This window comes from Hyalella azteca, unplaced genomic scaffold (assembly GCF_000764305.2).
Source record: "Hyalella azteca isolate HAZT.00-mixed unplaced genomic scaffold, Hazt_2.0.2 contig6741, whole genome shotgun sequence".
In the NCBI taxonomy this organism is placed as follows: Eukaryota; Metazoa; Arthropoda; class Malacostraca; order Amphipoda; family Hyalellidae; genus Hyalella; species Hyalella azteca.
The window spans coordinates 394,454-416,381 of record NW_025936893.1 but is presented as its reverse complement, the minus strand read 5'-3'; the positions used below and the strand labels follow the sequence as shown (position 1 = coordinate 416,381).

Sequence of the window (21,928 nt, the reverse complement as noted above, 5' to 3'; positions counted from 1 at the left end):
AAAGTCTTATTATAATTATTCTAGTTCCTATAGATTAAGGAACCATCCTCATCATGGGCATGGTGAAGAATCTCTTTACATTTCTCAAATACTCTTATATTTTGTTAACCATCTCATCAATAATATCATAAATGAACTTAATATTCATGATAAATCACGTCTCCAATTATGTCTTTGTAGGGACAAACCATTAGCCAATGATCACTTGTTACTGGTGGTGAGTGATCTGCGATCATTCCATATTGGAAAGCCAATATTGAATCATGCGATGATGTGAAGCAAATGGTTCTGTTGTAAACAATTATTCTATATTGTTAAGAAAATTCTGTTGCAAACGAACACTGGATGTTGTGAGTTATCAATTCATGTCGTAAAAACCATCCTTTACCGTGTTAAACCATCACTATATGTTGTATGATGAACACTCGATGTTTTCAACGATGACTTGATGTCTAAAAACAAGCAATTGGTGTTGTAATAAAAATATTTGATACCTCAAACTAGCCTTTGATGTTTGAAAAGAAGCATGACGTTGTTAGCAAACAGTTTCAACTTTGCATCCATCGTTATATTAATAAACTGGCAATTGATGTTGTAAACACACATTTAATTTCGCAATGTAGCATTGAACGTTGTAGAGCAGCGAATAACGTTGCAAAGCATCATATTACGTTGTAGAGCATCACCCATACGTTGCAGAATATTATATTACGTAGTAAAGCATCGCCCATACGTTTAAGAACATCATATTACGTTGTAGAGCATCGTATGACGTTGCAAAGCATCATATTACGTTGTAGAGCATCATATGACGTTGCAGAATATCATATTACGTTGTAGAGCATCATCTGACTTTGCCAAGCATTATATTTGACGTTTTAGAGCATTAAATTTCGTTTTAGTGAATCATTGAGTTCAAAAGAATCATATGTTGTTGTAGAGCATCAAATGAAACTGCAGACAAACACTGGATATTACAGAGCATCCCATAATGTTTTAGATCACCATAAAATTCCTTAAATTATCATAGAGTGTTGCTTCTTTAAAGATAATTTGAAGTGTTAAGTCAATACCAGATTTGATTTTCATTTATTTTGTTCTCAATATTTGGCTTGATTTTCTGTGCACTTGTATGTAGATATCATTGCTCTAAGAGTCGTGTTACTTATGCAAATTTATTTTCTTACTTGCTAGACATCGATTGTGTATCGAGGCATGAACAATTCGCGTTGTTTGGTCGTGGAGGTTAACAATTGGGTATTTCTATTCCTATGTAAAAAATATAACTCAGTACTCAATGCAGCGAGGGACAGAGAGCGCATTTTCTCGTCGACGAAAACGTGAAGCCACGGAAGGACAGACAGACAGACGGACATGGCGAGCACAATAGCGCATTTTCTCCATAAATGAGAAAATGCGCTAAAAAGATCTCTGTGCTGAGTAACTCGATAGCGAGATGACTTCCAGCGATAAATTTGAAATTTTCTTCTATCAAAGAACAAAGAAATGTAATCATTAGTTACAAATCGTAATTCAATCGAAATTCTATCATAAAATCGTTTGTATAATTGTATGTCGCGGAAAAGGCGAAAACAAATGAAAAGAAATATCTTTGTATGGCATTTTCTCTGTCTTCTTCCGATATATTCAATGCTCATTTATTTTATTTATTTAGCAAACTATTTGTACTCATTATTTATCTTACATGAGTAGAAAAACAATTTTAAGGTAGGTTCTTTCCTTGTAAAGTAACTTTCACTTTTGTAATAGATTAACTCTTTCTAAATCTGGAAAAAGTTGGAATGCTTCCAACTGCATGTAAAATGTTTGCTATGAAATATGAAGCCGAAGTATGTGAGCTGAAATAAGAAATCACTTCGACCAAACAATTTGAACGGTTCATCTATAAAGAACTAATCTATAAGTATATGATATCGAACGTTGTTTACTTTATGAATTGTAAGTAGTATATCCCGAAACCATATAGATCTATAAAGTATATAATAATAATTATATATCAAATACTGTATAAGGTTTGCACAATAACCCTGTAATAGTCATATTTCTATCCTCAATTAGTTATTGTGTGATTTTTATCGTCAAGAATTTAAGACATGGACATGGTGAAGGGGAACCGACTCTGCGGTTAACCTAGAAGATTTAGAATGAAAGTTAATGGCTTATTTAGACATAAATAGTTATATGTTATCCATTTGATCGATCAGTATAACAGTGATAATTTACTTTCTAAAACAGGTCATTTTGTTCATGTTTGATGGTTGCTTGATCAATCATAAAAATTACATAATTTAATCAAGAATTGAAAACCCCACACTTAGAAGTGCAAGCCACATATGCACGGAGTTCTGATGCAGAAAACCAGTACAAAAGTCGGCACTTGCATTAATTTTAAGTTTCTTTAAACGTCAGGAAATCTTAGAGGAATGCCATATCTTGGATTTTATATTAATGACTCATTTAATTGTAGCGAAATGAATTTGGATAATTTCGTCTGTACACCAAATGAAGTTTCATATCGCACAATAAATTATTTGCTGCTTTGCAGCCTCCGTACATTCTTAATTCTTTAACCTCTATATAAAAAATTTAAGAAAATGCTCTGTCGTTTAGTTCTCTTCTCGTTCAAAGTTAGCAATTTTTAAGCCATATCATATGTTTTAGGATCAGTAATATTTGCTTATCAACGCCAAACACGATAATTTGGAAGCTTTTTTCCTCGCCACTGAGAGCAGTTTTAATACACTGTCTAAATTTAAATAATCTAAATCTGTATAAAGTCATCTGTTATGAAGTTATATTTTTTCTCGATAATTTTGTTGTATATGACAAGATGGAATAAAAAATTGCCTCTTAAGTGCTTTTGATGTTCATTGAAACAAAATTAATTCTTTCACTGTTTTCTTTATTGTCCCAAACAAATGAATGATAAGGAAGTAAAACATCAAGAATGATTTATATAGCTATAAAATCAACACAAAAATACGTAGAAGTAATAAGAAGCTAATTAAAATTAAACATGTGGCAGTAGGCTACTCATGTGAAAAAATGCTATAATATCACCTTTATCTATAAAGCATCAAATTTATCGTATAAGTTTAATGCCCTTAGTTGGAAATTGCACGGCCAAAAAGAGAACAACTGCTCAAAAACTATGCCAAACCATTGTATCATTCCAAATGAATTCGTTCGTGATAAGGAATAGTTATGGAAAAGTTAGTCTGACTATAAAAAATTACGGTTAATGCGACCTATAGCAACGCAATAAAAACCCAATAAAATTAAAGAATAAAATTAAAATCTTTTTAGTTTTAAAACATATGAATTAAGCAGAATAAAATTAAAATCTTTCTAGTTGTAAAACATACGAATTAAGTAATAACTTTTATAATTTTCTCGCATGCTAATACGATAGCTTCGGTATCAACGCTATTGTTCGTAACGATCCTGACCTGAGACTCGTTGATTGCCATAGACCGCACAGAAACTGCGTCGTGGGGAAGGTCCACCTGAAGCATGTAAATAGAGTTTAAAATCATGGTATTTACTTCAATGGTAATTATTCATGAGTAATTGCCCCTTTCAAAAATAAGAATGAGTTAGGTATATATTATTCAGGTATTAACTTGTGTGTTTTATTTAATTTCGACAGTACTAAATTTTTCGAGCCAACGACAAAGATGTACTCCGAAAGGTTTCTATAAAGATATAATGAATTTTTGTGGAATATTTTCATTTCAATTTTCACAAAATATGTTTCCGTTGGAAATGGCTGAAAAATAAAAATTCCGTGATGATCACTGTTCTGGTGATCTTTTCACGCTGTTGAATTAATGTACGTTGAATCAACGCTATATACAAAACGTTAAAATTCCAATTAGTAAATGAAACTTTAATGTTTTGAAATGATCAGATAATATTACCTCAATTGCTGTTACCTGTTCAAGTTTCTCCTGCAGTGCTGCTGGTCCCAGTTCCTCAGTAAGGCAGTTGAGCATTACTATATTAGAGTGAACGCCTTCAACATCCACGGTTACTTTCTTACTCGCACTCTCACTTACGCCTGTTGGTGGTATATAAGCTAATGCAAATGACATACAAGGAAAATTTCCTAATGCATTATTAATGTTGATAATTTTTAATCAGTTGATTTGATAAAACTGTTATCGCTTTTTAAATTTTTTAAACACTTTTTCTCGGTGGATCTGATAAAAAGACGTATCTGGCTGCTAAGGTCATCAGGTTTTAAAAACAAGCTAGGTCGAGCTAGGAGAACAAGGAATCTTAATAACAAAAAAATAAAGACACCCTTTCACAAAAAGCTCTACCTCTCATTATTGTGTTCAAATCAGCGTGCCCATAAATAAAAACTACAATTTCCATACGCGATAAACATAAATATTTCTAGTTTGTAATACATCCTATGGTGACAGTCAGGAGCGATGTTTATGCATATTTACTTGGTAGAAATAAATATGTGATAGGGCATATTAAAGTGATTATTTGGGGATATTACGGTGCTAAGGATATTACGGCAACAATCACCATTTAAAAGTAAATCCTTATATACTCACGTTTGGCAATAATTTTAGCATTTTCATTGTCCATGCTGAGGGTGGCCTGGTACCGAGCTAGTGCGAGAGATCCCGCTGCTGCTAGAATGCCGGACTGTCTCATCCCGCCACCAAGGACTTTACGCAACCTCAGAGCTCTGACATTAAAAAACAAATTGTAAATAATTATTATAAATGCCCTTGATATCTATTTCTGTAGCTTTCAAATCCGGATTCGGCATAGTTATTGACCGAAGCAATTAGTTCTGTTGAGTTTGCAAATTTTAGAAAAAATGCGCTATTAACAAGCAGCCGTGTTTCTGACATAAACCGGATTAATTGAAACACAAATAAAAAGTAAAATTGAAAGAATTCAAACATTAATGGAATGGGTTGGGCTGTCTATTTCAGGATCGCACTGACCTTGTGCCTGACTTTGTGGCTGCTGCTGTGATTGCCCAGATTGCGCTATGACTTAATTCCAGTGATTGTTGAGCACACAACGACTAATGAATGCCATGGTACCACTATAATTCATTATTGTAAGAGTTTAGTTTCGAAACACTGTTATGGAATGCACACTGGAAAATACTATATTGCTCAAACTCTGTGGTCCTATAAATGATCTCACTCCATTAAATACAGGCTAAAGAATTACCACTGGATAAAGTCCTTGGATCCACAAATGAGTGATCCAACAGGAGCCCCAAGCCCTTTGCTGAGACACAGCGAGACCGAGGCGCAGTCTCTGGTCAGACGCTCAGGTCCTAGAAATGATCTTAGTTCATTAAATATCAAGCTAAACATTACCGCTGGATAAAGTCCTTGGATCCACAAATGAGTGACCCAACAGGAGCCCCAAGCCCTTTGCTGAGACACAGCGAGACCGAGGCGCAGTCTCTGGTAAGACGCGCAGGCGGGACCTTGAGAGCGACTGCAGCGTTGAGTAACCTAGCGCCGTCGAGGTGGACCGGCAGGCCAAGCTTCTTCGTAATCCTGCCAAGCTGCAAAGTTGGGTATTTCTAGATTATAATTTAACAGAAAAATATATATTTTTTCATCTTTATATTGGAATCTGTAAGGTTAGGTCTTTCTAGGTTAAGATTTGGCAGAAAAATATATTTTCCTATATTTATACTGGAAAAATGTACCGATATTCTTCTCAAGGTTCTTCGTATTCCTGCCAAGCTGCAAGGTTGGGTATTTCTAGGTCATGACTTGGCAAAAAAATAATTCCCTCTATCTTTATATTGGAAAAATGTACCGATATTCTTCTCGAGGTTATACGAGTCTCAGATTAGGTTAATGAAGAAGATAATTATTAGGATATAGTATAGAATTTTTCAGAATAAAACTGTTGAAATTTGCGAAACATATAGATATCCTGACTAATTTCTTGTTGAAAGACAGAAAACCAGCAAAGTTCCCCGAATTTCAGTGTTTAGACAGTGCAATTGCTTACCTCATCAAGCCAAGCAAGAGGCAGCACTTTGCCGCCCATTATATTGTGGGTATTTTCAATACACACGAGCGAAGTGATGGGATGATGTATGTCATCTGAACGAATAGCGGATTGTAAATTCTCGAGAGAAAACGTTCCATCATTTAAATTCTTGACTGCGTGAGTGTGAACGCCACCTAACTGTTGAAAAGTAAACAATCATATTAAGAATCAAGTTAAGAATAATATTAATAACCATATTAATAATCGTACTAACAGTCATATTAAAAATCATATAACAATCATACAATAATCATATTACAATCATATCAACAATCATATTAACAATCACAACACCAGTCACATTACCAATCATAGTAACCATCATATGAACAATCATATTAACAATCACATTAACAGTCATACTAACCGTCGTATTAACAGTCGAATTAACAATCACATAAACAATCATATTACCAATCATATTAACAATCATATAAATATTATTCGCAATGCAGTCACTGGGCAATTTTTGACAACGCTATCATGAACTTGATTTAACTTAACTGGGTATAAGAAGGTAAATTTCATTAGTTCCACATACGTAATTCGATTTCTAAAAAAATATCAGTCTTACTTACCCACATAAACTCCTAATATTACAAAAAATTTTCATTCATAATCCTACGAAATCCACTAAAATAAGAACTTACGACGTTCTCAGGTTTCAAGAGAGAGGTATCAAATACTGATGACATCATGAGTAAACAAGAAATAACCCGGGAACAATAAGAATAATATCATTAGAAACTGCTGACTTCGCCGTGGATATTCTATGTACGGGATTTATGAAATGTTCTCATGGTAAAATTAAATCTATAAAACCTCACTGTTGCCGCCCCGCCTTGCTCGTAGAGGAAGATGTGACTTTTGTCTCCCACGATGATCTCGGCTCCTCTTGTCCAGCAGTGGCTCATAACTGTAACACGGTCGTAATCTTCGTTATTTATTCACCATAACGTAGTTACTATTTAATACAAATTTATTCACTATAAAAATTGAAGTCTTTTCATGGAGGGACCAGCAAAATGACCTGTGCAAATTATTTCAATCAATCATTTTCTATCATCAATACCGAGTGGCACTGACGTTAGTTCAGCTTGAAAATTTACATGCTGAAGGTATTAGGAATATTAAGTTGTAAGTTGCTAATTTTTTAATGGAATAAATGCCTTACGAATGTCCACAGTTTTTTATCGTGACGATATGTATAAATTCTATTGCAGCACAGATTATTTGCAAAACTCTAGATAAAGTTTTTGTACTATTAATTTTTATCCTGAGAAGCCAGTTTAGGTGAGACTGCTTAAAAAATAATATTTTTGATGCAATCAGTTTCTTCTAAATATTTTAAAACAAGGCAAGTTGCTTAACTTGCGTGCAAATTCATTAGTAGATGAAATCGAACAAAATTTGTTTTTAAAATTTAAGTATGTACTCTGGTTTTCTACTCATTCAAGATCGGTACTCAACTGAAAAAATCTCCCGATGGCAATCTGCCGAAAAATACCAAACCAAATCCCAAACCTGTTACATCTTTCCCACAAAATCCCGGACCCAATTCCGTTCTCTATCCCGGAGCAGTTTTTAGCCATTGTAGGCCTATCATTAAAACGCGGATCTGAGTGTCCGAGGCTCTTTGTAAATTTAAGCTTACGTTCTGCAGGTGTGAACATTTTTTGACCAGTCTGTAGTAGAGGGCTAAGCCTTCACCTGCTATCTGGTTGGCCATCGTGCCAGTCGGGACAAATAAGGACGCTTCCTTGCCCAGCAGCTCTGCGGTTTGCTGTTGCAACGCTGCGGGAAATTTAAAAATGATTAGCATAAATTACTTACCAATTATGAAGAATATTGAATGTTCTACTATGAAAGATTTACGAATTTTAGTGTAAGGCAATAGCTATACAAAATTTATAAACTTCTATTCAGAGTCATATTTCATTCTTTTTCTACTAAGCATTTGCGTGACTCGTTTCCTTTTTGGTTGTACAATATTGACTTTTAAAATCGCCCAATCAATAAATTCATGTTGAAGTTTTATTTTAGAAAACTACAATATGGAATTTAATTATAAATCCCCAATAAATCATCAATAATCAGGGCACAGAGAATACAGAATTTATTCACTTCCTAATCCCTTTTATTGGAGTCTGATAGACGTCAATTGTCGGGACTATGCATTACCTGCTCCTGAACCTTATGTGATTTTAACAAGATAAAACAAATAAACGAAAATTTCAAAAATTATTTCTTCCACAGTCATTACTTCATTCTGACGGCATGGGATGTAGTGTACAGACTGTAATCTCATATAATTGTGTTAAACTTTGTTTGTTTGAAGCCCAAATACGTACTCGTACTACGGGGCAGATTCTGGGAATTTATCGCACCGAGATATAACCTGGAATAAAATATTATTTCTAATCGTGTAATCATGGCACGTCTAGGAATAGGGGAAAGGTTAGATTTATAAATTTAAAATATGTGTAATTTTATAATTGTGAATGTATTCAAGGAATAAAACGTTCAAGTTTCCTTCAAATATATTAACGGGTATGGAATGGGAGTTCTGAGTCGAATGTGTGATTGCACACATGTTTGACTGCAAATGTGTGCGTGTCTTTCATTAATTATTTTGTATTAGCTTTGAAATAATTAACTGGAATCGGGATGGCGGGATTTGTAAAACCGAGAAATTCAAAATAAAATTTCAATGATGATATATACCCAGAGGCACGTTTTTCATTTTATTCTTTTTTGCCTAACATTTCCTGAAAGAATTAAAGAAAATTTATCTCAGATCGTAGAATGGCCGTTAAACTTGATACGATGTTAAAGGTTTTATATTAACAGCGAGTAGACATTCAGCGTCTATGTTCAGTTTTGATTATGGGAATTAATCAAGCTAATGTAATTCATGGCTGTCGAACATGTAATAAAAACGAGGGGAAAATATATTTCAAGCGTTATGTATGCTAGAATTAAATTTTACACTTGAAGAGACTAGCTAATTATTGAAACCGCGCTGTCGCACTCAGTAATTAAGTAAGCGGCTCGTAATTTATATGATAAATTTCACAGCTCAAAGCCTAAGCCTCAGAAGCTCTTTTTTTTTTCTGCGAAATAATCTTCGAGAAAAATAGGCGGCACAATTTTCTTGACATTGCAATTAATCTGGAAATGCGCTGGGAAGGAGCACTTCTAGAACACAGCAAGTAGGCTAGACTATATAAGACGAGCCATGGCATAAGATGGTCAAAAGTGCGCGTTTGAGATGGCGAGGTAAATTTTCTGGATACCAATGAGAACTTTCTGAAATTACGAAATAGGCACTGAAGACTATTAGATTATAGAAAACCCATTTGAAGTTGGCTGGGAGATTTATCGGTTAGATGTTTTTTGATAGCCACTTTAACAATTCTAGATAGAGTTATAAAATTCTTTATGCTTGAAAATTTGAATTGAAAACAGAATTTTTTATTGCATAATGACATTTGGAAAAGTAATGATTTCATGTTTAGTAGCTGATAAACATTATGAAACTTTTCTAAAGCATTGTAACACACATTTTTATATTTTTCTACTGTAATATCATAGCATAATAACTATATTGATAATACCTTACAATATTTCTATCAAATGAAAAAGTTTGATACGTTGATAATGAAGACTACAAATATAAATTAAAAAATAAAGACATCAGACTGTTGAAAACAGCACGAAAAGTTTTTTCCTGACTTGCCGTCAGATTATTTCTAAAATTTTCAGTCTCTAATCTGAAATACGGAAGCTGGGAATCACAGGCGCAATAATCTCATTCTCTCTCGCTGATCATACAACAACCGTCACTTTTATTATGAGAAAATTAGTTGTAGATCAAAGAAATGCAGTGCTTTGATTTAAAAAATACAGCAGCCTTGACAAAAAAATATAACTCAGTACTCACTGCAGTGGGTGACAGAGAGCGCATTTTCTCGTCGACGAAAACGTGAAGTCACGGACGGACAGACAGACGGACAGACAGGCGAACAGACGGACGGACAGACGGACGGACAGACGGACATGGCGAGCACAATAGTGCATTTTTTCCATAAATGAGAAATGCGCAAAAAACAGCAATATTATTGAATTTCTCCCACCAATGACGCTGGGATCTTCTCCGAAGACGTCGTCACCGACTTCGGCTTCGGCCATCACGCGTCGCATCTCCGCGTCCGGCTTCGTAATTGTGTCGCTGCGGAAATCGATGATCTGCCCACATTAATCATAAGATAAAAATTATCGACACACTTAAATTCTCAGTTAAAAATGATCTGCATTAGTTATTCTTCAGATAATAATGATTTGCACACATAAATCTTTAGCTATAAATGTCCTGCCCGTATATATCATCCAATAGGAATGATGTGGATTATTAATCTACAGATAAAAATGATCGGCAAAGATTAATCCTCAAATAAAAATGATCCGTACTCACTAATCTTCACATAAAAATTATGTGTACACATTAATCATGAGATAAAAAATATTTACAAGCATCAATCATCAATTAAAAATGAAGTGCACGCATTCATCTTTAAACTAGATCAATCTAAATAAATTATTCGTTCTTTCAAAATAATCTGCAAAAATTAATATTTGAATAAAACTGATGTGCTCTGATTATTCTTCAGTAATAAATGCTCTGCGCGTATTATTTTTTAGATTAAAATAATCAACAAACTAATATTTGGACGAAAGTGATCTTATCAGAAAATAAGAATAATAAGATCAGATAAATATTCATAAGGGAAAACGGTCAACACGCATTAGTTTCAGTTTCAGACTTAAGTTGGTCGTGTAAATTGACTTTTATATAAATATTATCAGCGCGCATTAATAATTTCTGGTAAAAACGATACATAGAAATTATTATTATCATGTATATAATTTTTACAGTATAATATTGCGCTATGATTATCAATAAACTCCCATCTTTAGATGAAAATGATGCCCACTCTTCATTTTTTCATGTATGTTGATTATCATCATGAAAACCTTCGATGGAAAGCGTAGGATAAATAGATAATCTATAAATAACATGTAGTTAGCAGCCTTGGTTATGAAGTGGAAAATTTAAGTGCATGGACTCGGGCACCAATGATTTATTGATATCAGTCGATAAAAATGGAACGAAAGATACGTTATTCACATATAGATATACTAAATTGTTATCAACTACACACGTTTATGCAGTCAATAAATTTCGATGAATAAACAGACTTGATTCGCTTGCAAGTCTGAATAAAACATAAAAAAGAAATTTTAAGACTCACCTTAACATTTGAAGGAATATTATTTTTTATTTTACTTCTATGGTCTCCATCATCCGGGCTTATTCCGCCACTTTTATACATATTGTTAAATTTACCTTGTCTATTATTGATAATTATCAATTCTTCCGATGTGATATTATAATTTTTGCCGGTATTTTCTGAATTAATCCTTTCTTTAATCAACAAAGAAAAAGTTATTGAGATCCATATTGGACAAAATAATTAATTATCAAATATTTATAAATTATTTTTACATTTTTTTGGATGTTGTGTTGTTGTATATAGGACAGTTGTAATCTTCAATAAACTGTCCCAATAAACCATTAAACTCTTCATGTGCTGACGCATGAACTGGAGGTGAACATAATTCTAGAAATTACCAGTTTCTGTCATAAAAGTTTGTATATCGGCACAACATCCCTTAAATCCACCTCAAATCGATTTGCTAAATTCCCTCTGAAATTCGCAATAATAAACCGTTTTTTCGATTATTGCACAATGGATTAAATCCAAAAACTAAAAAAAATCGTTACCGAAAACAGACTTCAATTAGATCAACATATATCATGGCGCTAAAAAATACATTTTACCAGCATAAAAACCACCACGAGTGTCTCAGTTATTACAGCAATATTCGGAAATTCTGACATTAATTTCAATCTGATTATTCAGTGTGAATAGGACGTAAAAATGTTCTTAAAATTTTAAATTGATATGCTACTGACGTCATTTTTAATTGATCAAAGCAGTGCATTCTGCTTTACTCTGCTGCAGTAATGAATTACCCATGAAAGCCTTGTAGTGAAATAAATGAATAGACCGATCATAATATTTATTCATAAAATTTATAAATATTTTTCAGGAGTAGAATCTTAGTTACGCAATCTTCATGCGACACACTGATATTTGTGCTGTTCAAGTCCACACTTTATCCCTGACAAAGAAAAAAGTTAAAACATAAATACTCCATAAATTGTACATAAACGATCAAGTGGTTTAAATTCCAAGCTATGCGGGAGACCAATTTATATTCCTTTTAACTGCTGCCCAGCAACGCGTCCTTGTCAAGCAGTTGTCGGCTCGACCTACGTTTGGCCTACATATATGCTCAAAATGCCTTCAATTTTGCCGCTTCTATATTGCTCTGATTCACAAAACCTAGAATGACAAACTCCGATTTTATTCACAAATATACTGAGTCTCTACTTCACCGAATAATATGAATGGGATCATTTCAATGTCGCGAAACACGAGACAAATCTACGAGCGAATTTATACACAACAGCACCCATGGTACCCGACAGTTCACTGACGTGACTGACCAGTGAGAGTGACCACGTCTGTGGCGCCAGAGAAGTTTGGCAGGGCTAAGCCGGCACTGATATGTCTCGGGAGGCCTCGGCTGCCGATAACGAAAACCTCTTGTACTGAGAACGAGTTAAGAGCCTGAGTGATGATGTTAGTGGGGTGGTGATTCTGAAGTGTGATGTTTATTCTAATGTTGTGATGATTATTCTAAAGTGTGATGTTGACTGTAAATGATGATGCTGACTCTAAAGTGTGATATTGACTTTATAGGGTGATGTTGACTTTAAAATGTGAAGTTGATTCTGAAGTGTGCTGTTGACTATAGAGTGTGATGTTGACTCTGAATTGAGATGTTGACTTTAAAATGTGATGTTGACTCTAAAGTGTGATGTTGACTCTGAAGTGTGATGTTGACTCTAGAGTGTGATGTTGACTCTAAAGTGTGATGTCGACTCTAAAGTGTGATGTTGACTCTAAAGTGTGATATTGACTTTAAAATGTGATGTTGACTCTAAAGTGTAATGTTGACTCTAAAGTGTGATGTTGACTTTGAAGTGTGATGTTGACTCTAAAGTGTGATGTTGACTCTAAAGTGTGATGTCGACTCTAAAGTGTGATATTGACTTTAAAGTGTGATGACTTTAAAATGTGATGTTGACTCTAAAGTGTGATGTTGACTCTAAAATGTGATGTCGACTCTAAAGTGTGATGTTGACTTTAAAGTGTGATGTTGACTCTAAAGTGCGATGTTGACTCTAAAGTGTGATGTTGACTCTAAAGTGTAATGTTGACTCTAAAGTGTGATGTTGACTCTAAAGTGTGATGTTGACTCTGCACTGTGATGTTGACTCTAAAGTGTGATGTTGACTCTAAGCTGTGATGTCGACTCTAAAGTTTGATGTTGCCTTTAAAATGTGATGTTGACTCTGAACTGTGATGTTGACTCTAAAGTGTGATGTTGACTCTAAAGTGTGATGTTGACTTTAAAATGTGTTGTTGACTCTGAAGTGTGATGTTGACTCTGAAGTGTGATGTTGATTCTGAAGTGTGATGTTGATTCTAGAGTGTGATGTTGACTCTAAAGTGTGATGTTGATTCTGAAGTGTGATGTTGACTATAAAGTGTGATGTTGACTCTAAAGTGTGATGTTGACTCTAAAGTGTAATGTTGACTCTAAAGTGTGATGTTGACTCTAAAGTGTGATGTTGAATCTAAAGTGTGATGTTGACTCTAAAGTGTGATGTTGACTCTAAAGTGTGATGTTGACTCTAAAATGTGATGTTGACTCTAAAGTGTGATGTTGACTCTAAAGTGTGATGTTGACTCTAAAGTATGATGTTGACTCTGAAGTGTGATGTTGACTCTTCTGATGCATTATATATCCATGTAAAAATTTTTGACGATATAGAGAGCGCAATAAAAATTTTATTCGGAGCATTGCATGTTTCTCATATAATAACCATTGTAATTATTAGTCTGTATTTTACCTTGACTTGATTTAATTAGGCATTTGTGGCAAGTGTGCTCCGGTTTGAAAAAGATCGGCATTAATATATTATCGTACGCCTTTTAATATTGGTAAAAATCATTAGAATTAATTTCAGTTGGTTTAGAACCTTGCGATTTTTATTCGCTACTTAATTCTGTTTTAATGTTTTGGTTTTGATTTGAAATTGCTTTATTTTGTAAATTAAATTTCAATTCTGAAAAGGCAACAATTTAAATATATTTGCCACTCGAAAATTAATTTTTAGTGACCTGGCTATGTCATTTACAATATAGTTGCAAATATGGCGTGTTTCAACCGTCATTTATTTATCCGTGACAAATTACTGCAATGATAGAGGAATCTTTTCTTTTCTCTTAAAAAATTTAAAATGAATGTCGATGTATAATTACGTTCGTTATTTATCTGCTCTGTGTAAATTTGGATTCTTTCTTTGCAATTTCCTAGTTCAGCTAAAATATTACAAATTGCCTAATGGATTTACGAGGTCAATACTGTTTTTTTAATATTGTATCAGAAAACTAGAAATGTTCGCGTTCCAGTGAAATTTTGCAATCAATTTTAATTACCACATTGCTTCTATGAATTTCATTTTTTAATCACTCGTAAAACTGTTGCTCGTATGTATGAAATTAAAAAAAAAACTTGTTCCTTGGTTCTCAATCCCTCTCACCTATGAGAAACTATTGCCTGTATGATGTTGACTCTAATTATACAATATGTTGTTATATATGTATATATATAATATATGTTGTTGACTGTATTATTATACAATAATATATTGCCTGTATTACTGTATTATTATACAAGAATAGGTACTCGTTTCCTCGATTTCGCACCACTCGTTGTCGTCCATCATCTTGACGCTAGATGAATTTCTCGCCTTGCGCTTCCGGCGAATACAAAAACAATTTGCAAATGCCCAGATTTGCATACATGAGCAGCGTAATAAGGTAATACTTTAGCTTTTATGGCTGCGGAGCAAGCAATAGATTATGGCAAGACAGGCTTCGCAGCCATAATTTCCATCCACGTGTGAGATAACGCCAAAAATTATGTCTTGGTGGCATTTGCAATGTACTGGATAATTAGAAGAGGCCTCCAAGGTCAGGAGATTAGAAAATTGTTTTCATTATCATAGGGCGAAATACTCGCGCGGAGTATTGTAGTTAGAACAGTTTGTAGTTAGAACTTTGGGTAGAATTGAAGATTTTGAAAATTTAAGAAATAGTTAGTGTATCCATCATCGCATTGCTGCATAATTTTGGTTCTTCTCCCGTGATATGCATGAGTGAGTTTAATGTTTCTTATTATTATTTCTTAATCCACAATGGTGTTGATTAAATCCTTTCTGATTTACTTCTACATGTCGCTCATGATTGCGATAAGTTCCCTTTAGAAATAAATTCCTGTTAAATATTTTTATTTGAATATATTTAATTACTTATCAAAACTATAGTCGTTGTGCCGCTAGAGTCAAAATCATGTGGTGATTCAAAATCGGCAAAGTGAAATAAATTTAAATGAATTGATGTGTTTAACAAGGGAGACTCTTCGATGCATTTGTTTTCAACTATGTGAACGATTTATTTCAGTATATTCTGTGCATTTCTCTATGGTTAAGTTCATAATACAAGGCCACGCCTCCAGAAGCTGGCGATTTACCTCCAGCAAGACTGGATTGCTGGAAGAAATTTGCCCAACTTGAAGCAGATTGCAAGAAATTGGACGTGAAATTGGAACAAAATTAAATTCATGCGACGGAGGCCTTTAGATCCGAGCAGAGTCGAGTATCTAAAAAAATTGACAGGAAATATGTTAGATAAAATTTTAGTTTCGTCCTAACCGGTAAGACAAACCTAAAATATATTGAACTTTAGATTCCGATGGTCACCAATGCACCATAATTTGCATTTTAATTTTTCTAAGATCAAAAACTTACCGTTGAAAATTTCACTGTATTTTATTGTTAACAGTGTTTAAAAAACATACACATCTTTTGTATATATACGTCACACATTTTATTTTACAGAAGTTTAATAATTAGAACAACAAACATAAAAATGACCTGAAATTCTTAAACTATTCCACCACTCAACAGAAAATTTTCCGATTTTCTGAGAACACCTAGTGGAGAAATCTTGTTTGGAAAACAGCCCCATTGTTGAACTTCTAGCTGGACTCGCTCGTTCTCAGCAAGTCTTGGTTAACAGAAGGTGTTTGGGTTGGGCAAGTTGCTGCTCAAGTTTGTTAGTCTACACTAGGTGTTGTAATGACGCACTAATCTTGTTTGTCACTTGCAGGATTTTTTAGTGAGCTTCCGTCGGTGATGGAAGTAGCATTAACCTTGTTCGCTGACTAGCATCAGATAGTTGTGATTGGTTTTAGGTAGCGGTGTGAATGTTGGTAAGTTTATACTACGCAATACGAGTGATTATGAAAAAAATGGCGAGAACTTTTATGCAAAGACTGAAAATAATTTTTGAATTTTAATAATTCATGTTTTGTCGTAGAAGTGATAATTAGAAAATATTCACGTTTGATTCTATCCTCGAACACTTCCCATTAAAATGCTAATACTCGATATATTTTTACGGCGATTTCACTGAAATTTTTTTCAACTCATCCAGCAATTTTCTCCCCTCTCATCAGACGTTACCTGCAGTTCCAGCCTTCCATGATGGTGTTGTTGAAGGGAGCTCTCTATGCTACAGTTCTGTCTAGCTTTGTAGTGGTAACTTATAGGTAAGGGAAAAGTTTATAAGTAAATCATATGTCAATTTAAATTTAATTTTGTTAATTTAAATCTACCCTTGTGTTTATTCTAGTTTTTGGTACATTTAAAAAGTTTTGTAAAATCTTTTGCACGTGAGTGTATTCTAGTTGGCGGTACATGATTCTATTACTTATACATTACTGAAAGTTAAACATTTCATTATTACCTACCAGAGAAAATCTGGAGAAGAACTTTTGTCGTCAAGATCTTGTAAATCGCTGAATAATGAAGAAGAGGACATTTAATTATATTTTCTCTTGAAGTGAGCCATAAATTTGGCCTTCGTAGACCCAAAGAACTAATTATAATATTATTGAACTATTGTACATACTTTCCAATAATTTAAATTGGTACTTATTATAAGTTCACCAATACAATATACTGCGGTGAGGGCTTAACAAATGCTACTTTTTTCGTAGTTTCCACAGACTTACTTCAACTTTGAATTTCTCGGAGTGTTGATTCTACTAACTAACTAATAAATATTTTTTAACGAGCAATTCTTCTCGTGGATGAAAGAATTTCAACCACATGTTTAAGTGGTATGCCAGTGAACCAGGTATAACGGTCTTGGAAGCAAGGGCAGACTAGGGAAAAGATTATAACATATGAAATTATTTAAAATTACTCACTTGAAGAATCCAATGGGTTGAGAAAGAACAGTATTGTCTGTTTAAATCAATAAGATTACTTACGAAACAAACTTCTGTCAACCTATCATATAGCATATATATTATGAGATTCATATTGAATATAATTTATATTATAATAAGATTTATTCCGACTGCTGTCAGATTCAAGAGAGCAACATTCGAATGAATAAGTAAATTCGTGCTGATAGATTGATATGGTTGTTTTAGTGATTCGTGAAATTAGCTCCCTATCATGTGTATAAATTTCATGCTCATTCAGTGATGAACTGATCTTTCATTTTTCATGTACACATGCAATACTGTTGTTTAGTTCCAAATTATTTTTCTGATATTTCTACAATCTGAAGATGAAATCATATAACTCAGCGCAGCAATTTCAAATCATTTAGACAAGTTTACGAAATTCATACATGTAAATTCACCGTGAGTTAGGTAGAATTTGTCCTAACAATATCAGTTATCAGAACAAAGAACAAATTAATAGTTAGAATTTTATTCAATTGGGATGTGAAAATATGAAATTTTTGAAAAATTTGATTCGAAAGTACCTCGATTCTAACAAATTTCTGCTCAAATTAATTTTCAAAAACATTTTTCTGTTATTCTCCAGCAATGCTGCCGACTTGCAGCAGCCATCCATTCTTCCAGCGGATGACCAATTCGCAGCTGCAACTTTAACTTTGAATTCCAACTTCAACGGAAATTCTAGCTCACCTTTCAATAAGTCTAATGCTGAGCAGCGATTGGTAGACGAGGTTTTCTCTGATTGGCTGTCTGAATTTGGGGCTAAAAATTTAGTTCCGCCTGATGACGGAAAGGATTTTATCGCAAGGATAGACAACGGAAGTACAATCAAGCCCAAACGACAAGTTGATGGTGAGCTGATGTTTCGATAAAGTATGTTATTTCAATTCGCTTCCTGTTTAAATTTTAGTTCAGAACTAATAAGTTGGCGTTTGTGAAACAATTTTTATTGTATTTTAGCGTATTTCCTTATTTATGGAAAAAAATGCCCTATTGTACTCGTCATGTCCGTCCGTCTGTCTGTCCGTCTGTTCGCCTGTCTGCCCGTCTGTCAGTCCGTCCGTCCGTCCGCAATTTCACGTTTTCGTCGAGAGAATGCGCTCTCTTTCACTCACTGCAGTGATTGCTGAGTTATATTTTCTTATTTGATATTTTTAAATTTTATTTTATGGCCCAAATAATTTTCAAATATACATTGAAGGAAAATGTTGATTCAATAATACTTCGCCAACAAATCTTGCAGTTACATCTTCAGCTCCGTTCAAATTCGAAGGAACGGGTGAATGTTTTGAGCCGTGCAGCATCGACGGGGGCTTTTGTTATTACGGAAGCTGCGTCTGCCACGAACAGTTCTACGGCCCTACGTGCAGCAACGTAAAGTGTCCTCCACCTCCCTCGGTGGCCAATGGCGTCTGGCAGCGAGTATAGTCAGTTGATTTCGAATGAAAATACAATATCAATGACAACTCAGATTTTTATAAATATATAGGAGAATGAACAGTAAAGTTTATAGTAAAAACATCTTTTGTTGCAATCAGCGGTTAGTAAATGAGAGTATTCGAGAGATACAATATTAAAAGATATACTTTTACAGCGATGACGTCGAACATCTCTACTTCACTTGTGCTCCGAACTATAAACTGTCGATCCAGTTGAGGACAGATGCTGCAAGTTCAGCTGCCGAAGAAGATATTTACGAAGGTGTTACTGAGGGCGTTAATTTGTCTTGCGTCCATGGAGAATGGAAGCCAAATGATGCAATAGCTTACGAAGGTAATCTACGGAGTGAAAGACGTTCGGAATTAGACAAATAGTTGTTTCTTGAAGTATTATTTGTGATCATAATAACAAACTAGATATATTTTATTTATTTACAATATATTTGCCACAGTATAATATTCCTGAATATTATATAACGTAATATTCCTGATCATATTCCGTTAAATATTTTTTGGTTTTAGATGTAAAATATTTGTCTTTTGAAGTTCAACCCTAATAATTTGCATCCCATACTCGCTTAGCGAACATACGTGACCAGCATTTCTAGCGGTGTAAAAACCAATTTATTGTTTAAAATAAACTGGCGGAAGGTACATTGACCAGGAAAATGAATTTATCGTAATATATATATAATTATCATTATATTTAATTAAAAATTTAAGGCAATATTGATGTAACGCAATTCTCTGCGCACAATTTTTGTAGGTTTAAGTGAGTTAATTGCAAAACTTCCTTCTCTTTGTCTGTACGCAAGGCCTTTTTTGTGCCTTGAACAACTGTGAAGTCAATTGTACCAACGGAGGATCATGCAAGTCCTCGCCATACACATGCGATTGCCCGGCCTCGTACACCGGTAACTCCTGCGAATACAACGTGGCAAAAACGTGCTCGGGACGCGTTACAGAGGTGGCATTGAGACGCGGTACTATTCAATAGTAAGATACAATTATTTTATAAAATATTAATTTATATACGTTGCCAGATTGGACTGGACCGGATTTGGTTGTCCGGAAATATAAGAATTAAAATTTTAGGGTTGAGTCATTCCTGATCCGTTCGCCCCAAACCTTTGTCATTCCCAATCCAGTTAATAATTTTGAGTGCAAAGTAAAATAATTAAGGAAGGACCCTTTGAAACCCACATTTAGAACGGAACTCTCGCTCTGAAATTCAAAGAACTATGAAGTTTTTCTTTTTGAACATAATTTACATGTAGCTAAGCTAAAAATTATATATGAATATTAATATATCTCTCCACTCCTTTTCAAATGACACTGTACTCAACATTGCAAAAATTCTCAGGTACCAAAAAATTATCCCACAAAAACTTCTCGACACTATAAGGATATTGACATCTTTGACAGATACTTTTATAGATTATATAAAGATTATAGATTAAAGATTATAGGTAGATAGATTATAGATTATGAATTTCCTGGTTTGTAGAAGTGTCATGGAAATTTTATTAGAGAAAAATGGACGGTTCAGATACGGTCCCTGAAAATAAATGGCAACCGGTAATAAAATGCTAATTGATAAAATATAATTAAAGCAAGATAATGATGATGTTCTTGAGCAAAACTGCCTGCACAGTGATTAGATTGCATTAATTGAAAAAGATTTGACCTAACAACAACAAATTTGATTGTTAATCGTTTGAAAATTATGTATGGAAGCTTCATGAATTCAATGAGCACAATCAAATTTAAATTTTATTAAAATGGGAATGATGTCATTTAGGCACAAACATTTTGTAAGTTCTTTGGAAAACAGGTTCAGTTCAAGTTCATGTTGAGGTAATGCATGAATTTGGAATTTTTTGACGAAATCATTCAAATTTTGTACAGTACGAACAAATAACAAGGAGTTAACCCTTTCGCGGGCAAGCATTGAAATATGAAAAACTATAAGCATGTATAAACCAATCTAAGAAATATTTGGCATATGGGTTCTCTGAAATTCTGCATATAGAACGAGTAAATAGCAATTGAAAAATTGATTAAATTACGTACACCGCGCTAACAAAAATCTATATAATTTAAATTTTTAGATGCAAATGTAAACTCAAATAGCAAGCCTCAATTTACTGATATTTTGTTGATTCTTGAGCACTGTAGGGGATGGTGCCATATGTGGAACGATGGTAAAGGAATGATTATGTAGCAGCACACAAACTGGAGGCTTTTCTAGGTCTTTTAAGGAGAAGATTTTATGTGACCATGCATACTGCATAGTAACTAAATGGTCGGAAAAGTTTTAGAGAGAGTAGTTAGTCTAGTTTCTAACTTTGGGTCAGCTTCTTAATCTTCTCATGATTCATATAATGTATTATATTTATTTTTACCGAATAGTTCCGACTCTCCACAAGTTGTTCATCTGACCTGCGATGAAGGCTATGAATTTTCAGACGCAGCTCGCAAGAAAGACTTGCTGTGTGCTGATGATGTTTGGCTGCTGGACGGTAAAAAGGTGAGGATGTGTGAGCGTCTGTACAATTTTTGATCATGTTCAGAAAAGGAATAATATATTTTATATTACATATGAATAGTTATTATTCATATATAATATATAGATATAAATATAATTCACATAAATAATTATAATATGAATATTATATATAATTCATACAAATAGATTCTGAAAATGAATAAAACTTATTAATTTTCAGAATGGTCGAATCGAATCAAATCATTGAAACGAATTTTATTTTATTCAAGGAATTTTAAATCTTTACGGAAAAAGTAAACGGGATTTAATTTAAAGTTTTTGTTCT

The 21,928-nt window shown here is 33.8% G+C and overlaps 2 protein-coding genes and 1 long non-coding RNA gene across 3 annotated transcripts in view; 2 read left to right on the top strand and 1 right to left on the bottom strand.

Moving 5' to 3' along the window:
• Window positions 1–3,325: 3,325 nt before the first annotated feature.
• Window positions 3,326–11,589, bottom strand: LOC108668641 (probable low-specificity L-threonine aldolase 2). Its single transcript, XM_018155884.2, has 9 exons — window positions 11,388–11,589; window positions 10,212–10,323; window positions 7,786–7,869; window positions 6,903–6,991; window positions 6,034–6,213; window positions 5,382–5,575; window positions 4,593–4,729; window positions 3,957–4,081; window positions 3,326–3,527 (listed from the first exon to the last, which is right to left on the bottom strand). The coding sequence occupies exons 1-9, from the start codon at window positions 11,466–11,468 to the stop codon at window positions 3,390–3,392; spliced, it is 1,140 nt and encodes a 379-aa protein (XP_018011373.1). The 5' UTR covers window positions 11,469–11,589; the 3' UTR covers window positions 3,326–3,389.
• A 4,947-nt stretch (window positions 11,590–16,536) lies between these two features.
• Window positions 16,537–18,498, top strand: LOC125178058. Its single transcript, XR_007156771.1, has 3 exons — window positions 16,537–16,608; window positions 16,855–16,947; window positions 18,242–18,498. It is a non-coding gene; the product is annotated as an uncharacterized LOC125178058 (long non-coding RNA).
• A 472-nt stretch (window positions 18,499–18,970) lies between these two features.
• Window positions 18,971–21,928, top strand: part of LOC108668644 — a 62,663-nt gene continuing 59,705 nt past the window's right edge. Inside the window, exons 1-4 of the mRNA XM_047880978.1 lie at window positions 18,971–19,082; window positions 19,250–19,428; window positions 19,910–20,090; window positions 21,507–21,624. The gene's annotated coding sequence lies outside the window, so the exon portion shown is untranslated. The remainder of the gene's footprint in view (window positions 19,083–19,249; window positions 19,429–19,909; window positions 20,091–21,506; window positions 21,625–21,928) is intronic.